The sequence below is a fragment of the Haemorhous mexicanus genome, chromosome 15, assembly GCF_027477595.1.
Source record: "Haemorhous mexicanus isolate bHaeMex1 chromosome 15, bHaeMex1.pri, whole genome shotgun sequence".
NCBI classification, from domain to species: Eukaryota; Metazoa; Chordata; class Aves; order Passeriformes; family Fringillidae; genus Haemorhous; species Haemorhous mexicanus.
The window spans coordinates 16,379,388-16,406,703 of NC_082355.1; the positions used below are offsets into that span (position 1 = coordinate 16,379,388).

Sequence of the window (27,316 nt, forward strand, 5' to 3'; positions counted from 1 at the left end):
GGGGACAACGGCGACTTGGGGGGTGCTGGGGCACACAGCACTAGGATCACTGGGGACTGAGTCCTTGTGCATGAGGATGCACAGGACACTGGTCCCAGGATGTGGTGACACTGGGGCACTGGCCCTGGGATGTGGGGACATGTGGGACCCTGAGGGGACAGCCCCCAGCACAGGGACGTGTGGCATCCCATGTCACATGGAGGACACAGCCCCTGGCTTGCCAGGACCCTGCCGTGGGGACAGGGGCACACAGCTGAGCAGTGGCATTCAGTGGGGGCCCCCTGGAATCATGAGGGACCCCAAACAGTCCCTGTCTGTCCCCCTGTCCCCCTCCCAACCCTCTCCCATCCCGTTCATCTCTCACTTCTCTTTCTGTCTGGATTTCTCTCTGTGCTTCCTGCACAGCTCGTGGCTCTCCACATTCGTCCCCGTCTTTCTCCTCCCATGACATTTCTGGGGTTGGCTGCACATGTCCTGGTCCCCTGGGTGTGACGATGCCCAAGGCTCGCCTGGGGATGTGTCACTGGCTCTGGTATTCCCCTTCTTAGCTGGAAAAATGGACCGGAGGTCACCCAGCCGCCCCTTTTGGTGACAGGAAGGGGACAATGCAGGGTGGCCCCATCTACACCAAGCTGTGACACCAGCATGTCAGCCTGACCCCACTGATGGATCCTGGGGCTGTTTGGCCCTGGCAGGGCTGGGCAGGCAGGATGCCCAGAGACCTGGAGTGCTGCCGTGAGCAGGGCCACATGTCACCAGCCTGGGAACCCGCTGCCACCTTCCTGTCCCACGCACGGGGCACAAACAGATCCGTCATTCTGCTGTGCTTCTCCTGGCTGCCTCCAGCTGCCTCTTGCTGCTTCCTCCTCCCCACGGTCGTGTGACACAGCTGGAAATTTCCCCCCGATGGCGTGCCCCCGTGCTCGCCGTGGGGACAACTGGCAGTCACGCCGCGCCTCAGCCTGGCTGTCACACCGCAGGGATGTGGGCAGGACGTCAGTGTGACGTGGTGGAGACACAGTGGGGGTGTCAGCAGAGAAAGGGACGGGTGACAGCCCCGCCGTGTCACCAGCCCTGTGCCATTTGTGCAGACCCGGCTGGCACAGCGGCCACTCCGCAGAGATGTCCTGGCGGGTGCTGTCACCTGCCTCTGCTGCTGCCTGTGTCACCCTCCTGCTCAGCTGTGCCTGGCTTGGCTCTGCTGCCCAACCCTCCTCAGGTAAGTGCCTCGGTGGGTCTGGGGGTGATGGGGTAGGGCAGGGACTCCTCACTGGGACACCCCAACATCACGTCCCGTGACACTTGGAGGTGATGGCTAGGTGACATGGGGATAGTTTGGGGTCCTGCTCTGCTGCCTTCCCTCTGTGTCCACATTGAGAATCTGAGTGAAGACCTGAAACCCAGCCAGCATTTCCCCTTTTGGCAGCAAAATTCAGATTACTGCTCTCATAACCTGGATTTTGCATCCCCTTGTTGTGGAGAGGGGGCAGAGGTTGTGGGAGATGTGTTGGATGTAACCAAAGCCCCCCGGGGCAGGGTGTTCTGGGGACCATCAGGATAGAAATTCTGCAGCTGGGGGTGACGTGCAGAGCCTGTCTGGTTTTTTTTTTTGAGCAAGCCAGAAAAGGGATTTGATCTTGAGCTGTTTCTCTGGTGTCCTGGGACCTTCCTGTTCTTCACTTCAGTTCTTTGCACGCAGCGAAAAACCCCTGACCACAGGAAGATGAGAAGATGTCTCTGTCTGTGGTGGGAAGCTGAGCTGGGGACACGGCTGGGACTATCCCAGCCCCGTGCTGCCCTCCTGACTCCTATGTGCCGGGCTGGGTAGGACAAGGGACACCAGCAGCACCAGGGCTGTGGGAGCAGAGCCGGTCTGGGCTCAGAGCGGGACACCCAGCTGGGCTGGCACCGGTGGTGGCTGGCACAGAGCAGGGCACAGCTCTGTGGGGTGAGGGCAGCAGGGTGTTGGGGGCTCCCCTGCCGTAGGACAGGTAGATGCCACCTCCTGTGTTCAGTGGTGGCTCTTCAGGGAGGGGTGACAGCTCCTGCCCTCGGCTGAGCCCGATGCCTTGTGTCCCCTTGTGTCCCTGCAGTGCTCAACAAGAAAGGGCGAGCCCTGGTCCCCCTCACTCCCCAGGAGAAGGACATGTGCTCCCAGGCCTCTGAGGAAGATTTTCTCAACAGCACCCTCAGCACCCGCCTCCTGCCTGCCCTCTACTCCGTGGTCCTGCTAGTGGGACTGCCGGCCAACGCTCTGGCCTGCTGGGTCCTGGTCACCAACTTCAGGAGATGCTCCAGCACCATCTTCCTGCTCAACCTGGCCGGGGCCGACCTGCTCTTTGTCCTCCTGCTGCCCTTCAAGATCTCCTACCACCTTCTGGGCAACCACTGGCCCTTTGGGGACTACCTGTGCCGTGCCATGGTGGCCTTCTTCTACGGGAACATGTACAGCTCCATCTTCTTCCTCACCTGCATTGGCCTGGAGCGCTACATCTCTGTGGCACACCCCTTCCTGTGGAAGGGCTCCAGCTGGATGAGAGGCAAAGTGGGCATCTCTGTGGGCATCTGGCTGCTGGTGGGGCTGGGCATGAGCCCTCTGCTTTTGCGCTCCCACACACACCATATCTCCAGCCTGAACATCACCACGTGCCACGATGTGCTAGAAAAGGAAACCCAAAGGTTCTTTGGCTACTATTTCCTGTCCCTTGTGGGGCTGGGCTTTGGCCTGCCCTTCGTGATCATGATCATCTCCTACAGCTGCATCCTGGCACGGCTGCTGGCCAAGGGAGGGAGCCACGGGCAGGTGGTGCGTGTCCTGGCCCTGGTCCTGCTGGTCTTCATCCTCTGCTTCACGCCCAGCAATGTGATGCTCTTCATCCACTACCTGCTGGAGCCCACGGGCTGCAACAACGGCACCTACATCTCCTACGCCCTGGCCCTGGTGCTCAGCGCCTGCAACAACTGCTTTGATCCCTTCATCTACTTCTACGTCTCCCGGGATTTTCGGGGCTGGCTCCGGGATGCAGGAGGCCGCTGCCTGCGGGGGCTTGACACCTTGTCAGGGAGGTCCACGGAGAAGACAGCCCTGCCCCTGAGGTCCAGTGAGCAGAGCCAGGGCTGCCAGACTGTGTCTCCCTGCCCCGGGGATGGGGGAGCCTGAAGCGTGCCCACCATGAAGGGCTGGCAATATACTTGGGCAAAAAATCCCACCTGGATCTGAGGCTCACAAGGATTTTGCCTCGGTTTTGCCCCACCGATGGCACCAGCACTGCCCAATCCCATGGGACCCTCAGCTGGTGTCTGGCACCCCGACCTCCCTCCCTGCCAGACCCTGGCATCCCTCACCAGGCTCCTCCTGCAGTGACCAAACCCTCCAGAGTACAAATAAACCTTTATTTCTCCCTCCTGGTGGCAGGAATAGGTACAAACACCCTCGCAGAGGAGGGGCTGCCCTCCATCGCCAGGACTAACGCCAGGCACACACGGCCAGCCCTGCTCCTGCTGCTCCCCTTTTCCCCCCAAACTACGCCACAGTAGATGTAAGAAGGGAAGGAGGGATAGCTTGAGTGTCCTGGCCCTGCCCCGCAGGCCCAGTCCTGGAGGGGACACGTTGTGTTCCCCCGTGCTGGCAGGCACCCCGTGCCCCCTGCCTGGCACGGTGCCGTGCTGCCAAAACATGCGGGCATCACGTTCCTGCTTTTGTTTTCCCTTTTACTTGTGTCCCTCGGTGCTGGGCTCCGTGACAGACGTGCCACCCACAAGCAAGAGCACGGGTGGCAGCAGTCCCAGCCCTCCCATGAGGGGGTACCATGGCCCAACATCCTGGTCACCACTTGTCCCTTCGGTTCCCGATCCCAGCCTGGCTCCGGGATGAGGAGGAGGAGCAGGGTGGGGCTTCTACGATGTGGGAGTGTGTGTACCCATCCCCTCTGCCTCTGGGGTACCCATCATCGCTGCCACCGGGCACGACTTGACCCCCAGGTTGGTGGCCACCCCTTTGGCACAGCGGGTCACGTCACCGGCTGGCCAGGCCCCGGGGGTTGGCCATCGCTCTTCCTGAGGATGACACTGCTGAGCTCCTGCATCAGTTTGTCACTGATGGGTGAGGGAGGCTGCAAGCTCCTCTTCCTGGGCAGCTCCAGGGAGGTCTCTGCTGTGGGGCTGCTCCCTGGTGTGGCTGCCTGCTCCCAGTCCCTGCCCAGTGCCAGGGAAGGCTCCACGTTCCTCTCCAGAGAGGACGTTTTGGTGGGTCTGAGCCCCGGGCTTGGGGCTTTGCTGCTCTCCAGGTTCAAGCCCCTTTCAAGGGACACAGCTTTGGTGACAGAGGGACCTGTCACCCTCTGGGCTGGGCTGGCGGGCAGCGAAGAGCGCAGGGCAGTGCCTGGGGGCTCCTCAGAGAATGGGGATGGCTTCTTAGACCTGTCCACGGGGGGCACGGCCGCCAGCTCTGCTAGCAGCCCCTGCCCCAGGTCCAGCGCCGCCAGCTCGGGGAAGTTCCCCACTTCCTCATAGACAGGATCAGTGTCTGCCTCCTTCTCCTGCTGCTCCTCCAGGGAGTCCTGGTGGATCTTCATGGGCTGGGGAGGGCAGGGGGCACAGTGAGGGGTATTGCCCACACAGCTCAGCTGTACCCCTCTGTCCCCCCCTCACCCTGCCCCCACCCCGCACTGCCTGGGGATCTTTGTCCCAAACCATGGGGCTGATACCTGCAGGGGACCCGCCCTCCACCAGGTCCCTCGGCTCAGACACTGCTGCCCTTTCTTCCCTATGGCTGAGGAAGGGAAGTTTTGGTCCCTGCCTGGGCATGGTCCATGCCACCAGCCCAGCACCCCTTGGCAGAGCGTTCCGGGGTGGGGCGGGCAGGTGGATCCCATGCAGAGCACAAAGGAGAGATGAGGTTCAGCCCAGTGGCTTTTTTGGAAATAACCTGATGGCAAGGCACACCTAAACCTCTTTCCTCACATTTCTTCCACTGATACCCTATGGACAACATGTGCCCAACGGGAGAGGCTCTGGGAACCGGGCTGGACTGGTGTGCTCTTGCTTGCCCACACGGGGACTATGCAGGGACCCACGTCCCCAGGTAGGGAACACGCAGAGCAGTGGGCACCCCCTCATCTGCCACACAAGGTGGGCACACATCTCTGAGTGCCCGTGGGATGCTGCAGGTGAGCCCTGGCACAGTGCAAAGCCAGCAGCAGGTGCTCCAGGTGTGCAGGTACTTACAAAGAACATGGACAAAGTCCTTCGCGTGTGCAGGCGGCGCTAGAAACAGAGGAGACGGACAGGGGTGAGCACGGAGAGCACAGAGCAGGGCCACGGCTGCCTGGGCAGGCAGGGGAGGGCAGAGGCTGCAGGAGCCTGCAGGCATGGAGAGCTGCCACAGACACGGGCATGGACACGAGCATGGCACACAGCACACACAGCACCCATCCGTGCGCCAGCCTCTCCAGCCCTAGGGTGCGCACGGGGTCCTGGGGCGGCACAAGGACCAGGATGGGTGTAGGAGCACCTGTGGGCAGGGGGAGCTGCAGGGGCTTTACCAGGGTCTGGTTGGCAGAGAGCATGGTGGCATCAGTGCTGTCCCCGTGCAGGGGCACCAGCGGCATGGTCCCGAATTTCTGCTTGGCGAGGTCGGAGGAGGAGCGCCGGCGCAGGACCACGGGGCGCAGGTCGTCGTGCTGTGCACAGGGACAGGGTGGGCACGGGGGTCAGGCCCTGCCAGCCCCCTCCCAGCCCTGCCCAGCTGGGGGGCACCGCCAGCCTGCACCCACCTGAGCCTTGAGGATGCTGGTGGTCCAGTCCCACAGCTCAGCCTGCCCTGAGCACACCAGGTACCTGCAGAGCAAATAGTGGAGAAGATGCCAGGGGGGCATGGGGCATTGTCACCTTGTCTGTGAACCTGGGGCTCTCAGTTTCATCAACACCCCATGAGGCTAAATCTCTGAAAATCTCTGTGTGCTCAAATAGCTGCTTTAGGACAAGGTGGGAACTTTTAGGGCACTCAGCACCAGCCAGGGGTGCTGCAGTGGCTGGGGAGTCAGGAAGGATGTGTGGCAGGGACGTGGGTGGCCCCTGGAGCCTGGCTTCCATCCTGTGCCAGGGACAATGTGGCCCCACCACTCTGCCTCTCAATAGCCCCAGCTCTGCCCCGACCCCAGGGCCTTGTACCACTGCCCCTGGCTGTCTCACTCCCACTAAAACTGGGGACAGATCTCGACCTCCCCCAGCCCCAGGATGGCAGGGGAAGGTACTCACAGCTGCTGCTTGTCCAGGGTCAGTGTGAAACCCCACCTGGAAAGGAACGCAAGGCTGTAGGGCAGCACTGCCAAGCTCAGACACAGCCTGGGGTGTGTGGGCAGTGCGGCAGGGGGCTGATCTCGCCCTGTGGGCACAGGCTTTGGGTCCAGGTGTACTCCAGCAGCTGGGATTGGGTGCCAGGAGCAGGGACTGAGGGGTGGATATCTGCCCCAGTGCCACACCTGGGAAGGTCCCACTTACTGAGCTGGTGGCTTCAGCTTCTTCCTAATGCCCATGTAAACCTTGGCTGCATCCAGGGGCCACTCACGCTCTGGCTTGGCGCTCTGGGAAAGGACATCCAGTGGGTCAGCCCGGCTTGGTGCCAGCCTCCCTGCCAGGAGAACAGCCACCACTGTGCCGCTGCTGTCCCCAGGCTCCTCCTGCCACGCCTGGGGCTGAGGTCCCTCCCACAGCATCCCCCTACCCTCTTCTCCTTGAGCAGCAGCAGCCTCCTGTCCCGGATGACGAAGTAACGCTCCTGGAACTTGTTCCCCAGCAGCTTGGGGGGCTCCTCCCGGCACCTCAGCAGCCCACACTTGGGGGTCTCACGCTTGGCACCTGCCCAGTGTGGGGACACAAGGGTCAGGGGGCTGGCAGGGTGGCATTGCAGGGGGACCCCACTGTGGGATCACTGATGTGCCCCTGATGGCTGCAAGGGGAAGCTCAGGCAGAGCTGTCCCCCACTGGGGACACCCCGAGGGGCTGAGTCCCTTTGTGCTCGCCTTACCTGTGAAGAGACAGCTGCCCTCGCCGATGGGCACCTTCCTCACCAGCAGGTACGCGGCGCTGGGCTCTGGGAGCTTGCACCACTGCAAGGCCTGCTCCAGCACCTTCTCCTTGGGGTGCAGGGGCCGCTCTGGGGACACAGGGACACTCTCACCACCGTGCCCCCTTCCCTGTGCCAGTTCCTGTCCCCTCTGCCACCACCAGAAAGCCAGCCCCTGTCCCCCACACCTGCCCCTCACCAGCCTGGCCATGGCAGGAGCTTCCCCCTGGGTCATCCCCCCGTGCTCACCCAGCTCCCCGTTCTCCAGAGCCTCGAAGGTCAGCCAGATGTCCAGGCTGGCGGGCACGTTGCGCATCTCCAGCACCTGGTTGGTCAGTTCCTCTGCTGTCATCGTGGGGGACACCTGGGGCCAGACACACGGGGAGCTGCGGCGGGTGGTGCAGGATGGGTCCCAGGGGCACCGGGAGCTCCCTCCCCGCGTGCTCTGGCACAGCCCTGCTTTGGGACTCACCTTCAGGGTGACGCAGCAGTCGGGCACCTTCTGCTCCAGGTACACCTCGATGATGAGGTCTCCTGCCTGGGAGAGCTGCGGGGAGAGCGGGTGGCATTGGTGAGGTGTTGGTGTGGGTGCTGAGCACATCCCACCTTCCCGGGGCTGGAGATGGTGTCCTGGGAAACTGGGGCAGGAGCCTCAGGGTGGTGAGCACAGGGGAGATAAGAGGGGGAACATCCTTTCCCAAGTGAGGATATGGGACACTGGGGACCCATGGGGGGCAGCTGGGAGTGTCCCCATCCTCCAGCCAGTCCCCCCAGCCCAGGGGTCCCTGATGTGGTGGGGGCCAACAAGCACATTCCCAGTACCTGGGTGTCCTTCCAGGTGGTGATCAGGCTGTTCTCCAGATCCATCTGGGATACCTGATCCTCATCAATCTGCCAGAGGAAGGGTGCACAGGGTCAGCGTGGAGCGGGATCTGGCTTGAGGACACAGGGCCAGGGTGGAGGGATGCAGGGGGAGGCAGAGGTGGGCACTGTGGGGGGATCCAAGGAGGTCAGACCCATCGTGGAGGGGGCTGCAGGCCCCTGCTTACATTGAAGATGCTGACGTAGTTGTCGATGAGATCTTCCATCACCTTGACCTCGTGCTCCCCTTTGCCGTCGGTCTGGAAGAGGCTGGGTGCGAAGAGCAGTGACAGGTTCTTGGTGCTCATCTGGTTGAGGTCTGCACATTTCTGCACCCTGGCACAAAGAGCACTGAGGTGAGGGGCTGGTCCTGCTCAGGGTGGGGTTTCAGCCCAAGCCACCCTCCTCTGCCTCATACAAACAGCCTGGATGTCCCCAGCCCCTCAGCAGTGGGAACTCCAAACTGGGCAAGTTCCTGTTTAGAGAACTTCCCTCTGACACCAAACCAGACAACGGTGCTACCTCAAACGCTGACTCACGATGGGAATTGTTTTCTGTCTTTTTGGGGCACTGGATGACATTTACATTCTACAGGGTGCTGTCCTCTAGCCCCAAACCTCCTGTTGCTCCCCCTTGCTGCAGCATGACTTTGGGAATGCTCAAGGTGTCCCAACACCAGCTGTGTGGGTGGAGCAGGGCATGGGCCCTCCCTGTCTCTTAGGGACAGGAGCCAGCACTCGCTGGGCAGCAAGGAGACCCCACAGGGCTGGCTGGACCAGGGGACCCTGACTGGGGGGCCCCACTGACCGGTAGAGGTGCCCGATGAGCGCAGCCAGGGTCTTGTGGTTGAGGCGAGGCAGGCGATGGATGAGCTCCTTGTACCGCTCCAAGCGCTGCGGCTTCGAGGAGATCTCTGGAGAGGGGAGAACCAGATCCTAGCTGAACCCAGCGGATCCAGAGGTGACACGGCACCGAGGGTGGAACCAGGACCCATCCAGAGGAATGCTGTCCCCAGGGAACCCAGTGTAGAGCAGGGCTGGGTGAAGGAGGTACCTGCAGCCTCCTTCCACTGCGGGTGCAGCTCCAGGGTGAAGATGGGATCTTCCAGCTCCCGGAAGAACCTCTTCAGCACGTCAGTGACATCCTCGATGAAGTTGTCGCTGATGCGCAGCTTGACGTTGCGGGCGTCCCGCCGGAACTCCTCCATCAGTACCTTGATGCGGGACTTGGCTCCGTTCTTGCGGTAAATCCCCTCGTGCCGCAGCCCTGGGACAGGGACACGGGGTCACAGGGGCCGGGTCCTGCTCAGAGAATCCCTCATGGAGCTGGTGGCCCCGGAGCGGTGCCTCCTGCCTGGATCTGCTGGCCAGCCCAAGGTGCTGGAGGGAGCTGGAGGGGCTGGGCTCACCGTACTGGGTGATGAAGGCGATGCAGGAGTCCACGATGATGGGGATGTCCCCCCGGCTCAGCTGCTGGTCCCTCAGAGCGTTGCCCCGGCCCCCTGCCGATGCCTGGATGTCACCGTACCACGCTGCCGAGTCTGCCCGCGACAAGCCCTGCAGGTAAAATGTCCTGAGAACAAAAGGGCAGAAAAGAGGGAATGAGGGTAGTCACAGGGGCAGGTTATCCCTCCTGCCTGTGACAGGGAGGGAGGGCCAGCCAGGCTGAGCCGAGGGACACCCGACCCCACCAAAACACTCCTGCAAGGCCCTTGGCCACAGCCCTGCTGTCCCTGTAACTTCCCCACCAGGGATTTGGGATCGGCATCTGCCCATCCCTGTCGGAACCCTGATCACTGATAATTTCAGGCTTTCTGTGCTGACAGGCACTGACCCCCAAGAGAACACTGCATTTCACCTGAGGCTGTGGAGAAGGCTTCCAAGATGGAACGATAGCACTGGGATTGTGGGTTTAGAGTTTGAATAGTAGTGTGTAATATCACATGGTGGAAAACTTAGAGTTTAAGGTTTTAGAATATAGTAATATATATAAATCAAGATGGAGGTTTTAGGGGGGAGGCTGCTCCTTCTTCATCTTCTCCATGGGTTTGGGTGGTTTTGTGTAATTGGATATAGATGTTCACACTGTGGGCCACAGGTGGTTGGTTATTGGGTTAAAAGTAAAAATAATTTAGGTGTCATTTCTTAATTGGACAGTTTACCCTTAAAAGGCCTTGTAGAGAGAGAGATAGGGCTCCAGTTTTAGTTTGTTAGAGTGAAGTGCTGCAGAACTCAGGGTTTGTGAGACTGTGACAGAGACAAGAGCTAAAAAACCTCTGAGTCCCAACACATCCCAAAGTGCCTTAGCCCTGGGCAGCAAGCTGAGCTTGCTTGGCTCACTCCTCATCATCCCCACAGCCAGGACTCACCTCCCCATCTCCACCAGGACCAGCAGCTCCTTCTTCTCCGGGGTGTCCGTGGGGGGAACCAGACCTGCATGGGGCGAGAAGCGGAGCAGTGAGGGCCAGGCGGGGCCGCCCCGCGGTGCCCACCCCGGGCCCTCTGAGCTCCTGGCACTCACTGAGCTCCTGCAGCCGCCGCAGGTTGATGCTGTCCTCAGCCCCGTCCTCCTCGGCGGGGCAGATGAAGAGGTGGCTCTTCTGCAGGATGAAGAAGGCCCTCTGCCAGCGCTCTGGGTTCAGCATGCACTTGTAGCGCAGCTGGCCCACGCGCTGGAACTCGTAGCCCAGCAGGCAGTGGCAGCTCACGGGGGTGAACCACTGTGGGATGGAACGGGAGATGAGTGGGGTGAAGACATCCCGAGGGCTGACCCCCAAGAGTATGGGGGCAGCTCACCAGGGAGGATAGGAGCCCTGGAAAGGGAGGAGAGTGCTTCCCACAGTGCATGAAGGGCATGGGGAGCTGTGAGGAATCACAGTAGGTGAGCAGGGACAGAATCTGGGGACACGCTGGGGCTGGCTCACCTTGCCGATGGCACTGGCCCAGGCTTGCAGCGTTTCGGGCCCATCAGCTCCCAGCTGCTGCACTTTTTCCCCAGTGAGGAAGAGCTCAAGGGTGAAGCGAAACCTGCAGAGGATGAAGGAGCCATGAGGGAAACCCTGTCCCTGCCCCCAGAGCCAGAGCAGAGAGCCCAGCCCTGCTGTCTGTGTGCCCCACGCTCTCTGGGCATGCCTGGGGGCATGGCTGGGGGTACCTTTCAGTGGGGCCGGGGCTGGTGAGTGCCTGGTGGGCTCTGCTGACCCCCAGGGAGATGAGATCCCCGCTGTCAATGTGGCCCAGGGGCTCAGTGCATTTCTCAGTCTCGAAGAAGAGCAAGGCTCTCTCCAGGGAGCACCACGTGCGCTGGAAGTCTGCAGGAACAGGGGCTCAGTGGCACTGGGGTGGGCACCCTCTGCCTGCCCTCCCACGCTGCCCACACTCACCCTCTTTGCTCTTCCTGGCCCCTGGGAGCTTCGGGGGGGCCGTGGCCCGGTACAGGTACCCGCTGTGTGTCACTGGCTGGGTGATCTCGTTGTAGACACCCTCGGGACCCGGGTCCCGTCCGCGGGGGCTCCCTGTGGGACACGGTACGGAGGGTGGGGGGGAGCAGGCACCCACCAGATTGTGGGTACAGAGGGAGACCCCCCTCACGCAGGTGTAGGCAATGGGGTGTGCAGGCATGGGGTTCCCTGAAAAGGGACTCCAGAGGAACCCGCTAAGCAGAGATTCCAGAGGAATCCTTCAACAGGGCGGGTCCCCCAGGGAGCCACGACATCTGACACCCTGAGTGTCCCCGGCCTTGGGCTAGGCCAGGAGGGGCAGGGCCAGCAGCAAAGAGGAATTTTCTCCACCACAGCCAGGTGGGACTCGAGGCTCCTCTTTACCTGAAAGGTTCCTGGGCCTTTTGCTCTCTGGTCCCCACCAAAGGTCGGCCCCCGGGGCCGCCTCGCTGGCAGCAGGATCAGAGGCCAGAGCAGCCTCTGAGGACGAGAAGAACTGCAGGATGGTCTTGAGCAGGGCTGGTCCTGCCACCGCAGAGCACAGTGCCTGGGGTGAAACAGGCACATTTAGGGACCCTGCCCTGGCTCATGGAGACCCCAGTTTCCTCCTAGGGCTGCTCCAAGGCAGCCAGACCAGGGCACAACCTCCCAAAATCTGCCTGCAATGAGGGAGTGAGCACACGCAGCCAGGCAGGAGGTGCTGGCACCTCAGACCAGGAGCTCTGGGGTGGCTCCCAGCACCTGGAGGTGTCCCCTACCTGCAGCACCTCCTCCTGAGTGGCGTAGTGGGGGTGGGGCAGGCGGTACCGTCCCTCCCGGTACTTGCGCGCGATGAATTCCCGTCTCTGCTCGGCGCCGCTGTCCGGGGTGATGGCCTCGGTGGCGGGGAGCCGAGCGGCCCAGAACCGGTTGGCTCGGTCATTTCCTAGCACGATGAAGAGCTGTGGGAGAGTCCCATGGTCATGGAGAGCCCCAGGGTCAGCAGGAGGAGCAGGATTCCCAGTGTTCCTACATCCTGAGGGAGGCTGTGGCGATGCTGCCCCGCCGGGAGCAGCCTGGCCCCTGAGCAAAGCATGCCCTGGCCTGAGTGCTTCACCTTCATGATTTCTTTGCAGACCTGAGTGTCTCAATTGCATGATTCCATTGCACCCCCAAGTGCCTCACCTGCACAATTTCATTGCACCCCCAAGTGCCTTACCTGCATGATTTAATTGCACCCCCAAGTGCCTCACCTGCACAATTTATTTGCACCCCTAAGTGTCTCACCTTCATGATTTCATTGCACCCCTGAGTGCCTCACCTTCATGGTTTCATTGCACCCCCAAGCTTATCACCTGTATGATTTCATTGCACCCCTGAGCGTCTCACCTGTACAATTTCATTGGACCAGACGCTGGTGTCCAGCTTCAGGCTTTGCACCTTGGAAATGTTGGAACCCAGGCTGCGGTGCTGCCCTGCAGGGAGCAGGTGAGTCAGCACCCCTCGATCCTGCCAGGGAACTGGGCCCCAAATTATGCCCACACCCCAGGCAGCACCATGCCAGCCCAGGCCAGCCCAGCCCATACCCACCCGAGGATGCCCCAGTGCCCCCCAGGAGTTGTCCCACCTGCACACTGCTTGCAGATGACCACGCACAGGTTGATGGATGCCCAGTCAGGACTCTGAGCCCAGCAGTCAGCACAGTGTTTGTTGGCTTTGTTGGACCAGATCTTCTCTGCCACCTCATAGTCGTAGAGCATCTCAGCGATGGCCTCCTGCAGCGCCTCCATCCACTCCCGCTTCTCCCGCTCCGACTCGGCCACGAAGCTGGGAGCACCAGCGCAGCCAGAGCTCAGGGGCTGCAGCCACCAGTGCCCAGCCCAGCCCAGGGCTGCTCCTCCCTGCTCATCCCCCCCAGATCCCCGCATACCTGAACGTTTTGGAGGGGGTGATGAGCTCGAAGCTGCGGCTCTTGGCCTCGCGGATGGTGGAGCCGCGCATCTCAATGAAGCACACGGCAATGCCCATTTTGAAGAACTGCAATTCAGGGTGGCAGCGCTGTTGGTTCTGCTGGGCACCACCCTGGGCACGCCTGTGGGGTTGGGGCTGCAGCCAGGGCACCCCCAGCATCCTGTCCCTGCTTTGCCTGGACAAGACCCGCTGGTCCCTCAGCCACTTCTCATCTGACATAAAGCACCCTGCAAATTCCTTCAAATGAAAGGCCCACAGACACTGAAATGTGGATACCCAGGTGTCCTGGGTTTCAAGATGTGGCTGGGGGTGTGTATTCTGTTCCCATCTGTCAGAGCTGGGGCAGTTCTCTCTGTCCATGGGGCAGTTTTTTCTTTCTCTCTCCCACAGCCCATCCTCCCTCCAGGAGATCTCTGCTGTCCATGGCCACTGAGTGTCCCTGCAGGGCTGATCAAATTCCACCATCCCAGGGGGAGATGCTCCGCCCAGGGGAGGAGCCAAGCATTCCTCCCTGGATCCAATCTGCCCTGGGAACAGCCCAGCAGCCTTTGCCCACTGCATTCCCAGAGGAGCAGCTTTCTCCTGCCCTGCATTCCCAGAGGGAGAGCAGGCCCATCTCCAGCAGCCCTGGAGCTGCAGAGGAAAACTCCCCCCTTGTGCAGGATCCCTGCTCCAGCAGAACCACAGCTGGCACTGCAGGAGGGCTGAGCCCCCCTGGGATGGGACTGTGCCACCACCCTGAGCCCCCCTGGGATGGGACTGTGCCACCACCCTGACATACAGGGGCTCAGCTCCTGCTCTGACTCTGGCAGTGGGGTTTTGTATTACTACACTTTTAATTTTATTTTTATTTTCTTCCCTAGTAAAGGACCGTTATTCCTGCTTCCATATCTTTGCCTGAGAGCCCCTTAATTTCAAAATTCAGAGGGAGGGGTTTTACATTTTCCATTTCATGGGAGGCTCCTGCCTTCCTTAGCAAACACCTGCCTGGTCAAACCAAGACACCAGGTCCCTTTCTTTTGGGGATTCAAGTTAGGGACCCTCATAAAACAAATATCAGCCTGAGCCAACTCCTCAGAGCTGCTGCTGCTTAGTGCACAGCAGGCACCTGGAAGTGAAGTAATGGAACTAAAACCAGAGGTGCTAAGAAAATTCAGAAGGAAGCAAGTGAGGTGTTCTGTGGGCAGCAGCAGCAGCAGCATGGGAGGTGACAGGGACCAGCTGTCCCTGTGAGTGCCCCCTGCAGCAGGTGTGTTTGTTGCCATTGATCCAGCTGCCCTGGGATGGGCTGGGATGCTTGGTGTGACCGAGACCAAAATGCCTGGTGGAGATGATGATGATTTGGTGATAGTGACAAGACTGGGAGGGGTTCCACTCCTGGTACCCATCACTGCTGCCCTGGGCAGGATCTCCAGCTTCTTGCTCTGCCATTCCCTTTTTCCTGCCCACCCTTTTCCTCTCTGCTCTCCCTTTGGCACCAGCTCTGGCTCAGCTCCCTCCATCCCTCTCATCCCACGTGGGGGTCTGGGCACAAACCTGCTCGCTCTTGTACAGCCACATCTCAGGCAGGCTCAGGGCTGCGAAAACCTTGGACTTCTGGCCCTTCAGCTCCAGGGTTCCTGACTTCTGGCAGTGGGCAGTGTTGGCGGGCCGGGGCCGGGACCCCACCAGGCGCTGCTCCATCACCTTCTTCTGCAGCGTGGAGCACCACTCGTTCCTCTGGGCTGGGGACCAGGCAGGAGGGAGCGGGGCTGAGCCCTTCCCAACAGCCCTGGCACGGAGCACAGCACCCAGAAGGCAGGCAGGGGATGTTTTGGGGATGGGGAGAGAGCTGCCTGCAGGGTGCTCTGCCTGGAGAGGGGAGGCAGGGATGGGTCCTTAGGGCTGGTGGGCCCTGGCCCAGGTTTTCACTCACCCTCGTTCTCGGCACGGAAGACAAAGATCCGATGGCTGGTGATGACCTGGAACTTGTTGTCCTTGGTGGAACGAGCCATTTCAATCACAGACAGTGGGATCACTCCTTTGGGATAGGGCTCCTGGAACAAGCCCCAGGTGGGGTTACCCCCTTTGCCCTTCCCACAGGGCACCTCCGTGACCTGGCACATCCTCCACATCCCCTGGGTGCTCTGCTGGTGCTGCCTCACAGCACAGCCTGCGGGCACCAGCAGCCAGGTGAGTGCTGGGGATTCAGGAAGGAATGGATCCATGGCTGTCCCTGTTTCCAGCAGGACCTCCCCTTTCCTGCTCCCTGTTGGCAGAGGGACCCTTGCTGTCCTAGGCTCCCTATGGCTGAGGCTGTGCTGGGAGCCTGCCAGGCATTGGCTGCTCCACCCTGGTGATGGCAGAGCACTGCTGGCTCCTTCCAGAAGGACAAGGGGAGGCCAAGGGGATGTGGCAGCTCCCCAGGTGGTGTTGAGGTTCAGCCTCCCCACCCTGCCCCAATGTGCCCTTGGTACCTTCTCACTGCTGAAGTACATCAGGTTCTTCCCATCGAAACGGACGTAGCGCCTCTGGAAGACATAGTTCCTGTTGGGGTGGCAGAAAAACTGTTGGGAAGGGGATGATTGCTCCTCACAGACCCTTCCTCCTCCCAGGCACGGCTGCACAGAAGGCCTTGCAGCACAGCTGGGGCACCTAAGAGGTTCCCCTTCCAAGGGGAACACAGTGTCTGGTGCAGCCACCTCACCTTGCCCAAGGGGGCTTTACCTACAGGGGCTGCCCCATCCTTGAAGGAGTTCCAGGCCAGTTGGGTGGGGCTGGGAGCAACTTGGGATAGTTCAAGGTGTCCCTGTCCATGGCAGGGTGAGGAACGAGATGACCTTAATGTCACAGACATATTTTATGAAAAATCCTTTCCTTAGGATTTTTTCTCCTGAGAAGCTGAGAGGCGTCAGGAGCGAAATGTAAACAATGATTATCTGCTGCTGTGGAATGCAACAGGTGCATCTGTGATTGGTCTCATGTGGTTGTTTTTAATTAATGGCCAATCACAGTCAGCTGGCTTGGACTCTCTGAGAGTCAGGAGCTTTTGTCATCATTCCATTCTGTGCCTTCCTTTCAAGCCGTCTGATGAAATCCTTTCTTTTATTCTTTTAGTATGGTTTTAATATAATATATATCATAAAATAATAAATTAAGCCTTTGAAACATAGAGTCAGATCTCATCTCTCCCCTCTTCCTGGGACCCCTGTGAACACCACCACAACTGGTGACCCCGAGTGACGAAAAATTCGCACAATCTTGAGGTCTCTCCCAGCCCAAGCCCGCTGTGACTCCAGGCCAGCCCCACGTACCCCTGTGGGGACAGCTTGTCCAGCCAGCCGCCGAGCATGGTGGGCCGGGGCTCGCACAGCGACGTGAAGCTGGCGTACGGGGAGATGGTCAGGTCGTCCAGGAGCTCGTCGGGGTACAGGTGGGCGGGCAGGCTGAACGGCGCGCCCGGCGCCTCCACGGTGGAGTAGCCCTCGGTGTCGCTGTGCGCGATGCGCTCGATGAGCCGGCTCCGGCCCTCCTCGTCCTCGCTGCGGCCCTCGCTGCTGCACTCGCTGCTCGTCCTGCAGCAAAGGGCTGGGAGGGAGCTGGGCAGCACAGCACGGTCCTGGGCAATAGCCAGGATACCTGGCACTGCTCCTGGGTAATGCCACTCCGTCTGGGACACCTGGCACTGCTCCTGGCTGGGCAGCACAGCACGGTCCTGGGCCATGCCACCCTGTCTGGAGACACCTGGCACTTCTCCTGGCTGGGCAGCACAGCACGGTCCTGGGTAATGCCACCCTATCTGGGGACACCTGGCACTGCTTCTGGGCAATGCTACCCTGACTGGGGACACCTGGCACTGCTCCTGGCTGGGCAGCACAGCACGGTCCTGGGCAATGCCACCCTGACTGGGGACACCTGGCACTGCTCCTGGCTGGGCAGCACAGCACGGTCCTGGGCAATGCCACCTCTTCTGGGGACACCTGGCACTGCTCCTGGGCAATGTCTGGGGACATCTGGCACTGCTTCTGGGTGATGCCACCCTCTCTGGGACACCTGGCACTGCTCCTGGGTGATGCCACCCTGTCTGGGACACCTGGCACTGCTCCTGGGCGATGCCACCTCTTCTGGGGACACCTGGCACTGCTCCTGGGCGATGCCACCTCTTCTGGGGACACCTGGCACTGCTCCTGGCCTCAGCCTGACCCACCTGGGGCACTTAGGGATGTTGGGGTTTGCATCTCCAGGAGTGCTCAGGAGCCCTGTGGCCACCAGCAGCCCGAGGCTCAGCCAGTCCTGTGTGATGGCACAAAGGCTGGGGCTTCCCTGCTTTGGGGAATGTCACTGAGGCCACCTCCACACGTCTCCAAACCCCTGGCATCACCTCCTGCCGCTCTTGATGGGCAGCAAAAGGAAGCCAGGCAGATCCCCAGTCCTAAATCCTGCTCCCTGCTGCACACCCACCCCGGCTGCTCCCTCCCTCTGCCCTCCAACATTCCCAGCACTGTGGAACTCCTGCCACAACACCTTTGTGCCTGCTGGGCTGGTGGAACTCCTGCATCCATCCCCATTCCTTGGGAAGCCATGCTAAACCCCCAGCCAGCCCTGCTGGGGCTCTCCAGCCATAACAATGAAAGGAAATTATAAAAATAAACTGCAAAGCCTGCCCCTTCCCATCAGCCCCCTCAGCCAGGCATTTTTCTTTCCTTGGAAAGGAAATGTGCTGGAAAATGTCTGACAGGCCCAGGAGCTCCCAGAGGGCCTGCCCAGGTGCAATGGTGACGGGCAGGAAGACAGTTCCTGAGACACCCCAGCACCCACAGGAGAGCATCCATGCCAAATTCCCCTGAGGAATCCAATGCCAGGGCAAAAAGAAGGCTCCTAAAAAGCAACAAGGATGATCCAAGACTTGTCCCAGCTTCTGTCTGAGAAGCACCTGAGCGAACTGGGCATCTCCAGGGGACAGGGCGGGTGATGGGGCAGGGTCGTGAGAACTGGAAGGACTCTCTTGGCCATCAGTGCTTCGGCCACAGGAGCTGGGTGACACCAGACAAAGCAAGGAGCAAGGTGCAGAACCACGTGGGAGAGGAGCAGGTGAGCTGTGGGAATCCTCCTTGGAGATGGAGACATTTTTGGAGAAGAAGCCCACAGAATGTGAGAAAATGTCTCCGGTGTAAGATCATGAGAAGATTCAGGACCAGGAGAAGGATCCCAAACACTCCTAAATTCTCCCAACACCTGGATTTGGGCACTGCCTCATCTTAGGACAGGCCCTGGACAGGCACCTTCTGAGGACCAGTTGTCCCTGATCCACGTGGGACAGGAGCAAGCCCAAAATGTGCCTGGGAAGATGCTGGAGCCATCCCAGCTGGGGTCTGCTCAGAGAAGTGAGGTAGTGCCGGGGCTGAGGAGGGGATGGAGAGGGGGCGAGGGAAAACGGCCTGTGTGGCTCCAGGAGAGACAAGAAATGGCCCCGGCTGGCCTCGAGGCTCGGAGCACAAGGAAAATCGCTGTTTAATTAGCACAACAGAGCCTTGGCAGGGTGACTCATCTGGCTGGAATCCCAGCCTTGTCTGCAGATGCTTCAGGAAGGACTGGACAGGGAACGGTGTGGCTGGAGGACTCTGAGTCACAGGCAGACAGCAGCCTTGAGTGCCGGGCCTGAGTGGGAGGCAGACCCACGGAATGGGTCAGGGCAAGAGGAAAAGGGAAAAAAATCCACGGCAGCCCCTTCCTGAGCTGGGCCTTACAGTCAATGAAGCTGCAAAGAGACCGAGGGCACTGAGCATCTGGCAGGGACAAGCAAAGCCCACCCACGGTGCTTGGTGAGTGTGACCCAGTCCCCTGAACTCCGTGGGGTGACAGACACTGCTGTGCCACCTCTCTGTCCTGCTGAGGCTGCAGCAGGGCACCAGCATTTCGGGGGGCTGAGCATCACCAGCGTGGATGGAGGTGCTCAGGCTCCCTCCTGCTGCACCCTCAGAGACCCAGCTCCCAGTTTGCAGGGATTTTGCATTCCTCTTCCTCTTTCTGAGGATATTTTCTTGCAGGTGAGGTGGCTCTGCTCACCCCTGACACTGCCACTGCCACGCCCCAAGCCAGGGAGCAGCATGGGCCAGACAAAGCTCCCCCAGAAGAGGGCAGGAGGAGTTACCCCAGGTAGGAAAAGGGGCAGAAGGGCCTCACTGAGGTTTGGGACTGGGAAATATTTCCCATGACAAGTGGATGGGTGGGCTGCAGAGGACGGCTGGTGGTTCCCTGTGACACAAGGATAAGGACTGGAGAAACACCAGTGCTGCAGGGGAGGATCAGGAGGTCCCACAGAGGCAGCAGAGCTGGGGCCAGGGCTGGCCAGCAGCTCCCAGCAGCTGAGCAGGATCCAGGGAATGTGCTGGGACCAGTGGGGCTGGGCTGGGAGGAAAGCGCTGGGGCAGCTGGATGATGGAGTCTGGGAGCACAGGGCAAAAGGGTCTCAGAGTTTTCTGTCTCCTGTTCCTGCTTGGGCTGGGAGAAAAAACCTGAACTGCTGCCCCTGACACTGCTGATGGTCACATCCTGCCTCTTCTCAGCAAAGCCAGCTGCAAAATCCCTGCACAGCTGCCAGAGCCTGGCCAGTTGGGATGTTCTGGATCCCAAGTCCCTGGAAGCCACTGGATGCAGACAGGTCAGTGCCCAGCTCCTCTGGGAGCTGATTCAGAGGCTCCACAGGAGATTTCAGTATTTCTGTGTACAAAACTCCAGTTCCTAGGTGTTGGAGTTCTGGATGCTGAGAATTTTCAACTTTCTGTGCAGACAGACTGTGACCCCCAGGAGAGCACTGCACTTCACCTGAGGCCATGGAAAAGGCTCCCACAATCGATTGCTAGCACTGGGATTACGGGGGTGTAGTTGATGAGAGGTGTGTAATATCACAGGGTGGAAAACTTCGCAGTTCCCATGTGTGGCTGTGATCTGTGCCACCAGATCAGGTGCCAACCATGGTGCCACACACCCAGAGCATGCCACACCCAGGCACTGGGAGTGTCTGTCCCCACACTGGGCAGAAAGGCAGGGCCATGGACGTGCACTGGCCAGCAAGGCCACAGCAGGGCTGAAGGCCACAGAGCTGCAGCTCTCCTCCTTTCTAAGCAACACAGGAAAAGGAACCCTCCCCATCTGAAATGGGAAGAGCAGCTTTCCTTCCTCTTTCTGAGATGCTATCAGGAGTTATGGAAAGTACATTTCAAAAGTGTTTTAAAGGTGCCCCTCACAATTTCACTGTCCTCCACCACAGAGTGACTGAGCAGCAGATGCTGATCTGATGCTGCTGGAGCCTTCAGGGGTTGTACAACCCCTCATCTGGAGCTTGGAGCCAGCTAATCTCTGAGCAATCCCTGTCCCCCATGGTGTTTCCCAGTTCCCAAAGGTCATACCCAGGTTCCTCTGGGTGTACAGGTGTGCAGTGCCCCCGGTGCTGCCCCAGCTGTGCCCTCAGAAATCTCCCACCAGCACAGCTCCTTCTCATCTCCAAACCCATCGGCTCTTCTAGAGGCTGCTGACCCCATCCCTCAGGTTCCTGATCAGCTCTGCTGTGGGGTAAGAAGCCCCATCCCTTCTCAGGCTGTCCCCAGGGCTGTGCCCTGTCCCCTGAGGCCCAGCCCAGCCCCTGTGGCCCTGAGGAGCTGATCCCTACCTGCAGCCTTCCCGCTCCAGCTCCAGCTCGGGCACGGCCTCGTAGCTCTGTTCAGAGGAGATGCCAACACCCTGGGGAGAGAGAATGGTCACATCTCCTGTCCCCTGTGCCCTGTCCCATCCCAGACCCCCTGAGCCTGCCTGGCCCATGGTGCAGGGGCTCAGCCTGTGACCCTAACCCAACATCACAGAATCTCCTGAGCTGGAAGAGACACATCCAGCCCAGCCCCTGTCCCTGCCCAGACCCCCCAGCAATCCCCCCTGTGCATCCCAGCTGTCCAAAGGCTCCTGGAGCTCTGGCAGCCTCAGGGCCATGCCCATTCCCTGGGCAGCCTGGGCAGTGCCCAGCACCCTCTGGGGGAAGAACCTTTCCCAGGCACTGCTGGGCACCGTGGCCTCACAAGCTGTGGCTCCTGACTCTGCAGCAGCTGGTGGGATGCAGAGTGACAGCGGGGGACAGCCACCACCCCCACGGTGTCCCCTCACCTTTGGCTCCCGGGGCAGGGCCACATGGCCAAAGATGGTCTCGCTGTAGGGGGTGATGGGCAGATCATTCCCCTCTGTGGGCAGAGAGGGGAGGGAAAGCATCAGTGGTGAGGCAGAGATCACCCAGGACTCCCAGACCTTGGGAGGGACCCCCAAGCCCACCACAGTGCCCCCCGGCACCCAGGGCGTGTGACACAGTGACAGGGTGGGGCTGGGCTCTGCCTGGAACGGGCCAGCCCGGTCCTGAGCAAGGCAGGAGCAGGGGCAGGGCCGGGGGGCAGGCAGGGCGTGTGGGTGACCCCCCTCCCCCTTCCCGGGGACTCCGAGGTCCCCGCTGTGCCCCGGGGGCTCTCACCTGGCTTGCCGGTGGGTCTCTGTGGGATGGGGGGCAGGGCCCCGCCGGGCCAGCCAGGACTGTGGGAAACAGGACAAGGGTTGTGTGGCTCGAATGGGGTCCGTGGTGTCCGGTCTGGCTGGGCAGGAGCTGCTGGACGCTGCTCCCGAGCCCGGCTTTGTCCCCTGCAGTGTGCAGTGTCCCCTCCCCGCTCCCGGTGCCCTCCTTGCTCCCTTCTCTCCCCACCCTGGCACTGCTGGGATATTTTCTGGGGCTGTGGGGCATTTCCCAGCGCATCTCCCCCCTCTGACATCTCCCGCCTCGTTCCCCGCAGGAGCAGCCCCAGCACCTCACTCAGCCACCCCCTCAGCATGCCGGGGACCCCCAGCCGTGCTGCCAGAGGGGCAGAGGAAGGGCAGCAGCCCCTCCCTGCATCCAGAAGGAGCCATCGGGGGGCCCAGGGCCGTCCTGTCATCCCAGAGGGATCCCAGCTGCCGCACCACAGCTCGGGGGAGGCACGGGGAGGGTGCTGAAAGGGGCTCGTCAGCACCTGGGGGCAGGGCCAGCTCCGGGGTGGGTTTCGGGGCTGGGGGGGTCTCTGCGCCCTCATCTCTGCCTGCTCTGCCCCCTCCGCTGCCAGGGCTGAGGGAAAGCACCGGCTTACTCAGACCTGTCCTCCGGCCGGGTGTGCTCCTGCGGGCACGGAGCGGGGGGCTGGGGGACCCCCTCTCCCCGGGGCCCGTCCTCCCCTCCCGGCTCCTCCGCGGCTGCTGCCGGGCGCTCGAGTCCTTCGTAGATGACGTTGGACACCATCTCCAGCCGGGGCTGCCCCGAGCCCGGCTCAGAGGAGGCTGCTCTGGGGCAGGGCGAGGGGTCTCTCCTGGCCGGGAGACCAGGGGGAGCGCTGGGGCCGGGGGGAGCCTCCTGGGCGCTGCCAGGGCTGGGCTCGGCTGCCGGGCCCCTGTGTCTGTGCCGTGGGGGCACGCTCGGGACCGACGGGGGGCATTTCTCCGCTGTCTCCAGGGTCTGTCCGTGGCTCGGGGGCGGCCGTGTGTCCTCCCGAGCACTGTCCCGCCCTCGCAGCCGGGACGCGATCGCACCCATGGCCGCCGCTGCCCCTGGAAGAGCGCCGGGCTCCGGGCTCTCCAAATCCGTGGAGCTCTCCCCTGGCACAAACCCCTCCAGTACCACGAAGGCTGCTGGTGCCCTCTCGCTGCCCGGGCCGTGCGCTGGCACCGTGGAGCGTGCAGGGGGCACGGGCACTAATCCCTGCTCCGGCTTTGAGCGAGGGAAAACCGTCCTCGGCTTGGGAACCGGCTTCGGGGCGGGAGGAGCGGCGTCCTTATCTCCAGGCGGTGCCTGGCTGGGCACGGTGACACGCGGCTGCGTCCCAAAGGCGTCACTGGTCCCTCCCGGCTCTGCTCTCATGGCATCCTTGCCCTCCTGGGGGGCATCCAGCACCTCCGTGCCTCGGGAATGGGTGTTTCCTGCCGCAGCTCTGCCCCGGGACTGGCTCAGCAGCCGAGTCTGCTGCGCCAGGGTGAGGATCCGCTTGCGGTGCCCGGTGGCGGTGATGCCGATCTGCTGCAGGTGGTGGCTGTCCAGAGAGGTGGCATCTCTGGCCACGTGGTATCCGTGCTGCTTGAAGACATCCCGGTACCTCTCCAAGTGGATGGTGGCCAGCCAGTCTGCAATATCCGAGTCAGGGCCGCACGGGGAGCTCATGGCCCTGGGGTGCCTCCGGAACGGATGCTCAGCCCATCATCTGTGCGAGAGGGGAGAGAGGGGCTGAGGAGGCGGCAGGAAGGGAAAGGGGGTGGGTTCGGCTGCCGCGAAGGGCGCGGAGCCCGCGGGTGGGAGCGCGGGATGCTCCCGGAGGTGCCCACACCTCGCTGCCGTCCCCGCCGCCGCTCACCTCCCAGCTCCGGGAGCCGACATCCTGCTGTTCCCCAGCCCCAGCCTCTGCAGCACTCCCCGGGGCAGCCGGAGCCGGATCCTGGCCCCGCTCTGTCGGCGGGGCCGTGACCCGAGCCCGGGCAGGAGCTGAGGCTGGGGGGCTCACGGGGGAGCGGGGCTGGGGCGGATGCCGAGCGCCGGGATGCGCCGCGCTCCGCGGGGCCGGCGGGCGGGCCAGAGTCGCGCAGCCGCGGGGGGGTCCCGGGCAGATAACGGGGGGAGCAGCCGGCCCCTCCCAGGGGATGATGAGCTCCTGTGCCGGCCGGCTCGGGGAGGGCTCTGCGGCCGGAAGGGCCAGACCATAATCTCTCTCTCTCACTGCTGGCGAGGGCATGGGAGAGGTCAGCATGACTCACGGGCAAACAGAGGGGAGACAGACTCCCACCCACCCATCCACCCGCCCCCGGCCGGGCAGAACCCCCGCCTGCACATAGCTGCAGAGGCACGGCCAGGCTCGGGTGCCGCCAGGGATGCTCAGCCCGAGATGACTCTGCAGCACAGCCCGGGACAGAGCCTGCTGAGGGCCTTTTCCCATGAATCACGCAGCTCTGCACTAAACCATCGGTGCTGACTGTGCTGCCACTGGGTCTTTTTCCAGTTCCTCCATTTCCCTCTATTGTTCGGCGCAGGCTTCCTTCCTGCTGCCTGCACGCTCCCACGCATCCCCTGCCCCCTCCCGCGGAGCCGCGTCCCGAAGCCGGCCCGGGAGAGCCGGGCTGAGCCCCCGTGCCCAGCATGGGCACGGCCCCGCTGCCCGGCCCCTCCTGCCCGGGCTGCGTGGGTGCCGTGGGGAAGCGCCCTGCGAGGCTGCGGTGTCCCCGCCAGCACGTGGGGGACGCTGTCAGCGAGGAGGAGGGACAGTCACGACAGGGGCTGGGACACCGGGAGCAAGACAGGGGCACAGGACAGCTGTCAGGCTGTGTAGGACCGACAGAAAAGGCAGAGCAGGGCAGCGATGTCCCACACAGAAAAGGCAGAGCAGGGCAGCGATGTTCCCCAGCGATGTGGGTTGGATGTCTGTGCCCCAGGGTTAAAGGGCTGTACCCACTTCTGCCCAGCAGCTGGGGCCGAAATGGGGCAATTCCCCCCTCTTTCATGCCGGTATCGCCCTGAGGGATCTGCGGCCGGCTCTGCCCTCTGCCTGCCCTGCCTGGGGCTTCTCCAGTGAGGAGATGGCTCCTGAGTCCTCCCCGTGCCTGGCGCTCTGGGGTCGTGCCGGGCACCACGTTGTGGTGTGGCCCTTTGGGGCAGTGCAGGGCGTGGGCAGTGACACTTCACGGGCAGGTGGGCGCCATCCCTGTGCCTACAAAGCCCTGCCCAGCTGGCACGGTGAGCACGGGCTGTCCCAGTCCTGGCCCTTCCCCACCATCCCCAAATCTGTCCCATCCATCTCCTGCCACCCCCGTGGTTGTCCCTCACCTCTGGCGGCCCGCAGCCCCCCGGGCCGGCTCCGGTGGGGCAGCACGGTGGGTGGTAGTGTCCTCTGGGCTCCGGGGCCACCCTCTCCGGGCTCCAGGGGGATGCCAGGGCAGTCCCGTGCAGGAACTGCCGCGGGCTCCGCAGCACTCAGCCTGCGCCTCCCACTGCCGGTCCCTCCTCCAGGCCAGCCCTCTGGTCCCCATCCCTGTCCCACCCTCTGTCCTGTCCCTTCCAGGCATGACGCTGGCCCGGCTATCCTGGGTCCTGTCCCTCAGCCAGGCTCTGCCTTCCTTGGGGCTAAACTGAGGAAAACAGGCTAAAATATCCATGCTGATTATGGGAATGGGAGGGCTGGCACTTGGGGGGCTGGGTGGATGAAATTTTGGGAAGATCAAAACCTTTGTGCTGTAGGGATGCTGGGAATGCAGCACCTCATCCCACTTCTGGTGCCCCGTGGGCAGGGGGATGTGGAGTGAGCTGAGGGGCAGGATGGCAGCAGGGGCTGGCGTGGAACAGGGACATCAGATGTGATTCCCTCCTGCAAGGAGCCTGAGCTTTCAGCACGGCCTGGCCCAGCTGCTTTTAACACAACACCTCTTGCAAGAGCCCAGCAGGGCTAGCTGTTAGTCCAGCTCAGCTCTTACCCAACCCTGAGAGTGTCAAGGCTGATATCTCTCTCCTGATGCCATGCTGATAACCTCTCCCTGTCCTGTCAGAGCCCAGAGCTGAGCACTGCCTTGCTCCAGCTCCAGCAGGTCCTTCCCCACCCCAGCAGTGCCCCCAGAGCCACTGTGGGGGTGGTGTGGGAGGGCCACCCTCTAAAACCCCTGTGTGCAGCTCAGGGGGAAAGGCACTCACCACAGGCTGCTGCTGCAAAGCAGAAGCAGAATTCAGCACGAACCTGGCAAGGCTTTTGCCTTCCTTCCCTTTCCCCAGCAGCTGCTCCAGGGAAAGTGACACATCCTCTGGGCACGGGTGACCCCATGGACCCCCTTGTGCGTGGGGTGTGGAGACTCGGGGTGCCAGGGGACCCTCAGGGTGTGCAGGGACCCTGTGGCTCTGCAGGGCAGACTGTGCCATCCCCCTGCCTCACAGAGGAAGCTGTTGGGCCCTGCTGTTCTTGGGAAGGCTGCTGAGGTCTGTGGTGTGGCTGGGAGGGACAGAGCACAGATCTGTCACCATCTCCGTCCTGCTGTGCCGCAGGCGTGGCAGCAGTGAGCACAGACTGGCACCTGCAGCACCTCCACAGACAGAACCCCGGCAGGGTCAGGCTGGAAGGATCCACAGTGGCTCCAGCAGGGCCAAACTCACTGCTCAGACAGAGCACAGGGCACAGGATTGTGTCCAGAGGCTTCTGCAATGTCCCCAGGCAGGGACACTCCACAGCCTCTGCACCATCTGCTCAGGGCTGGGCACTGCCCAGGGCAGCAGTTCTGCCTCCTGGGCAGGGGCAGCTCCTGGGCTCAGGCCCTGCCCGTGGCTCTGGGGCCATGGCTGGGCCTGGAGCAGAGCCTGGGGCTGCCCTGACCTCTGCACACAGGGACAGACAGACAGGGACATGGGGACAGACTGGGACAGACTGGGACAGACAGGTGGACATAGGGACAGAAAGGGGGACACAAGGACAGACAGGGACAGGGAGGGACACACAGGGATGCACAGGGGGGCACAGGGACAGACTGGGGGACACAGGGATAGTCTGGGGGACACCAGGAGAGACTGGGGGACACAGGGACAGACAGGGACAGACAAAGGGACACAGGGACAGACTGGGGGACACAGGGACAGACTAGGGGACAGACTGGGACAGACTGGGACACACAGGGACACACAGGGACACCCACAGGCACTCAGGGACACACAGGGACACCCAGGGACTCCCAAGGACACCCAGGGCTGAGGCCCCTCTCCCTGGGGCTCCTCTCCAGGCTGAGCAGCCCCAGCTCCCTCAGCCTTTCCTGGGCACAGAGCTGCTCCAGGCCCTTGCTCAGCTCCAGGAGCTCCTGGCCCTGCTGTGCTGAGGGACAGAGCTGGACACAGCACCCAGAGGTGTCACCAGGGCTGGGCACAGGGACAGGATCACCCCAGAGGTGTCCCAAGGGCTGGGCACAGGGACAGGATCACCCCAGAGGTGTCATCAGGGCTGGGCACAGGGGCA

At 61.9% G+C, this 27,316-nt stretch overlaps 2 protein-coding genes across 8 annotated transcripts; one reads left to right on the plus strand and one right to left on the minus strand.

The window, feature by feature from the left end:
- The first annotated feature begins 932 nt into the window (after positions 1 to 932).
- Positions 933 to 3,428, plus strand: LOC132334181 (proteinase-activated receptor 3-like). The gene is made up of 2 exons (XM_059860036.1): positions 933 to 1,219; positions 2,094 to 3,428. The coding sequence occupies exons 1-2, from the start codon at positions 1,123 to 1,125 to the stop codon at positions 3,158 to 3,160; spliced, it is 1,164 nt and encodes a 387-aa protein (XP_059716019.1). The 5' UTR covers positions 933 to 1,122; the 3' UTR covers positions 3,161 to 3,428.
- Positions 3,375 to 25,316, minus strand: ARAP3 (ArfGAP with RhoGAP domain, ankyrin repeat and PH domain 3). Of its 7 annotated transcripts, none has more exons than XM_059860033.1 (34): positions 25,159 to 25,316; positions 22,454 to 23,548; positions 21,805 to 21,863; positions 21,450 to 21,523; positions 20,965 to 21,035; positions 16,610 to 16,870; positions 15,773 to 15,842; positions 15,232 to 15,352; positions 14,853 to 15,040; positions 13,276 to 13,382; positions 12,973 to 13,172; positions 12,735 to 12,820; positions 12,125 to 12,307; positions 11,751 to 11,913; positions 11,310 to 11,441; positions 11,081 to 11,237; positions 10,851 to 10,953; positions 10,448 to 10,646; positions 10,296 to 10,359; positions 9,336 to 9,499; positions 8,981 to 9,193; positions 8,735 to 8,840; positions 8,116 to 8,263; positions 7,889 to 7,957; positions 7,539 to 7,613; positions 7,316 to 7,430; positions 7,028 to 7,156; positions 6,725 to 6,858; positions 6,502 to 6,584; positions 6,259 to 6,294; positions 5,775 to 5,838; positions 5,544 to 5,681; positions 5,227 to 5,265; positions 3,375 to 4,577 (listed from the first exon to the last, which is right to left on the minus strand). In XM_059860033.1, the coding sequence occupies exons 2-34, from the start codon at positions 23,506 to 23,508 to the stop codon at positions 4,011 to 4,013; spliced, it is 5,373 nt and encodes a 1,790-aa protein (XP_059716016.1). In that variant the 5' UTR covers positions 23,509 to 23,548; positions 25,159 to 25,316; the 3' UTR covers positions 3,375 to 4,010. The 7 variants fall into 7 exon arrangements, 5 of the variants coding, with proteins under 5 accessions (XP_059716016.1, XP_059716014.1, XP_059716015.1 ...); XM_059860031.1 differs by having other exon boundaries at positions 22,448 to 23,548; XM_059860032.1 differs by lacking the exon at positions 25,159 to 25,316 and adding an exon at positions 23,699 to 23,853 and having other exon boundaries at positions 22,448 to 23,548.
- Between the last annotated feature and the right edge of the window lie 2,000 nt (positions 25,317 to 27,316).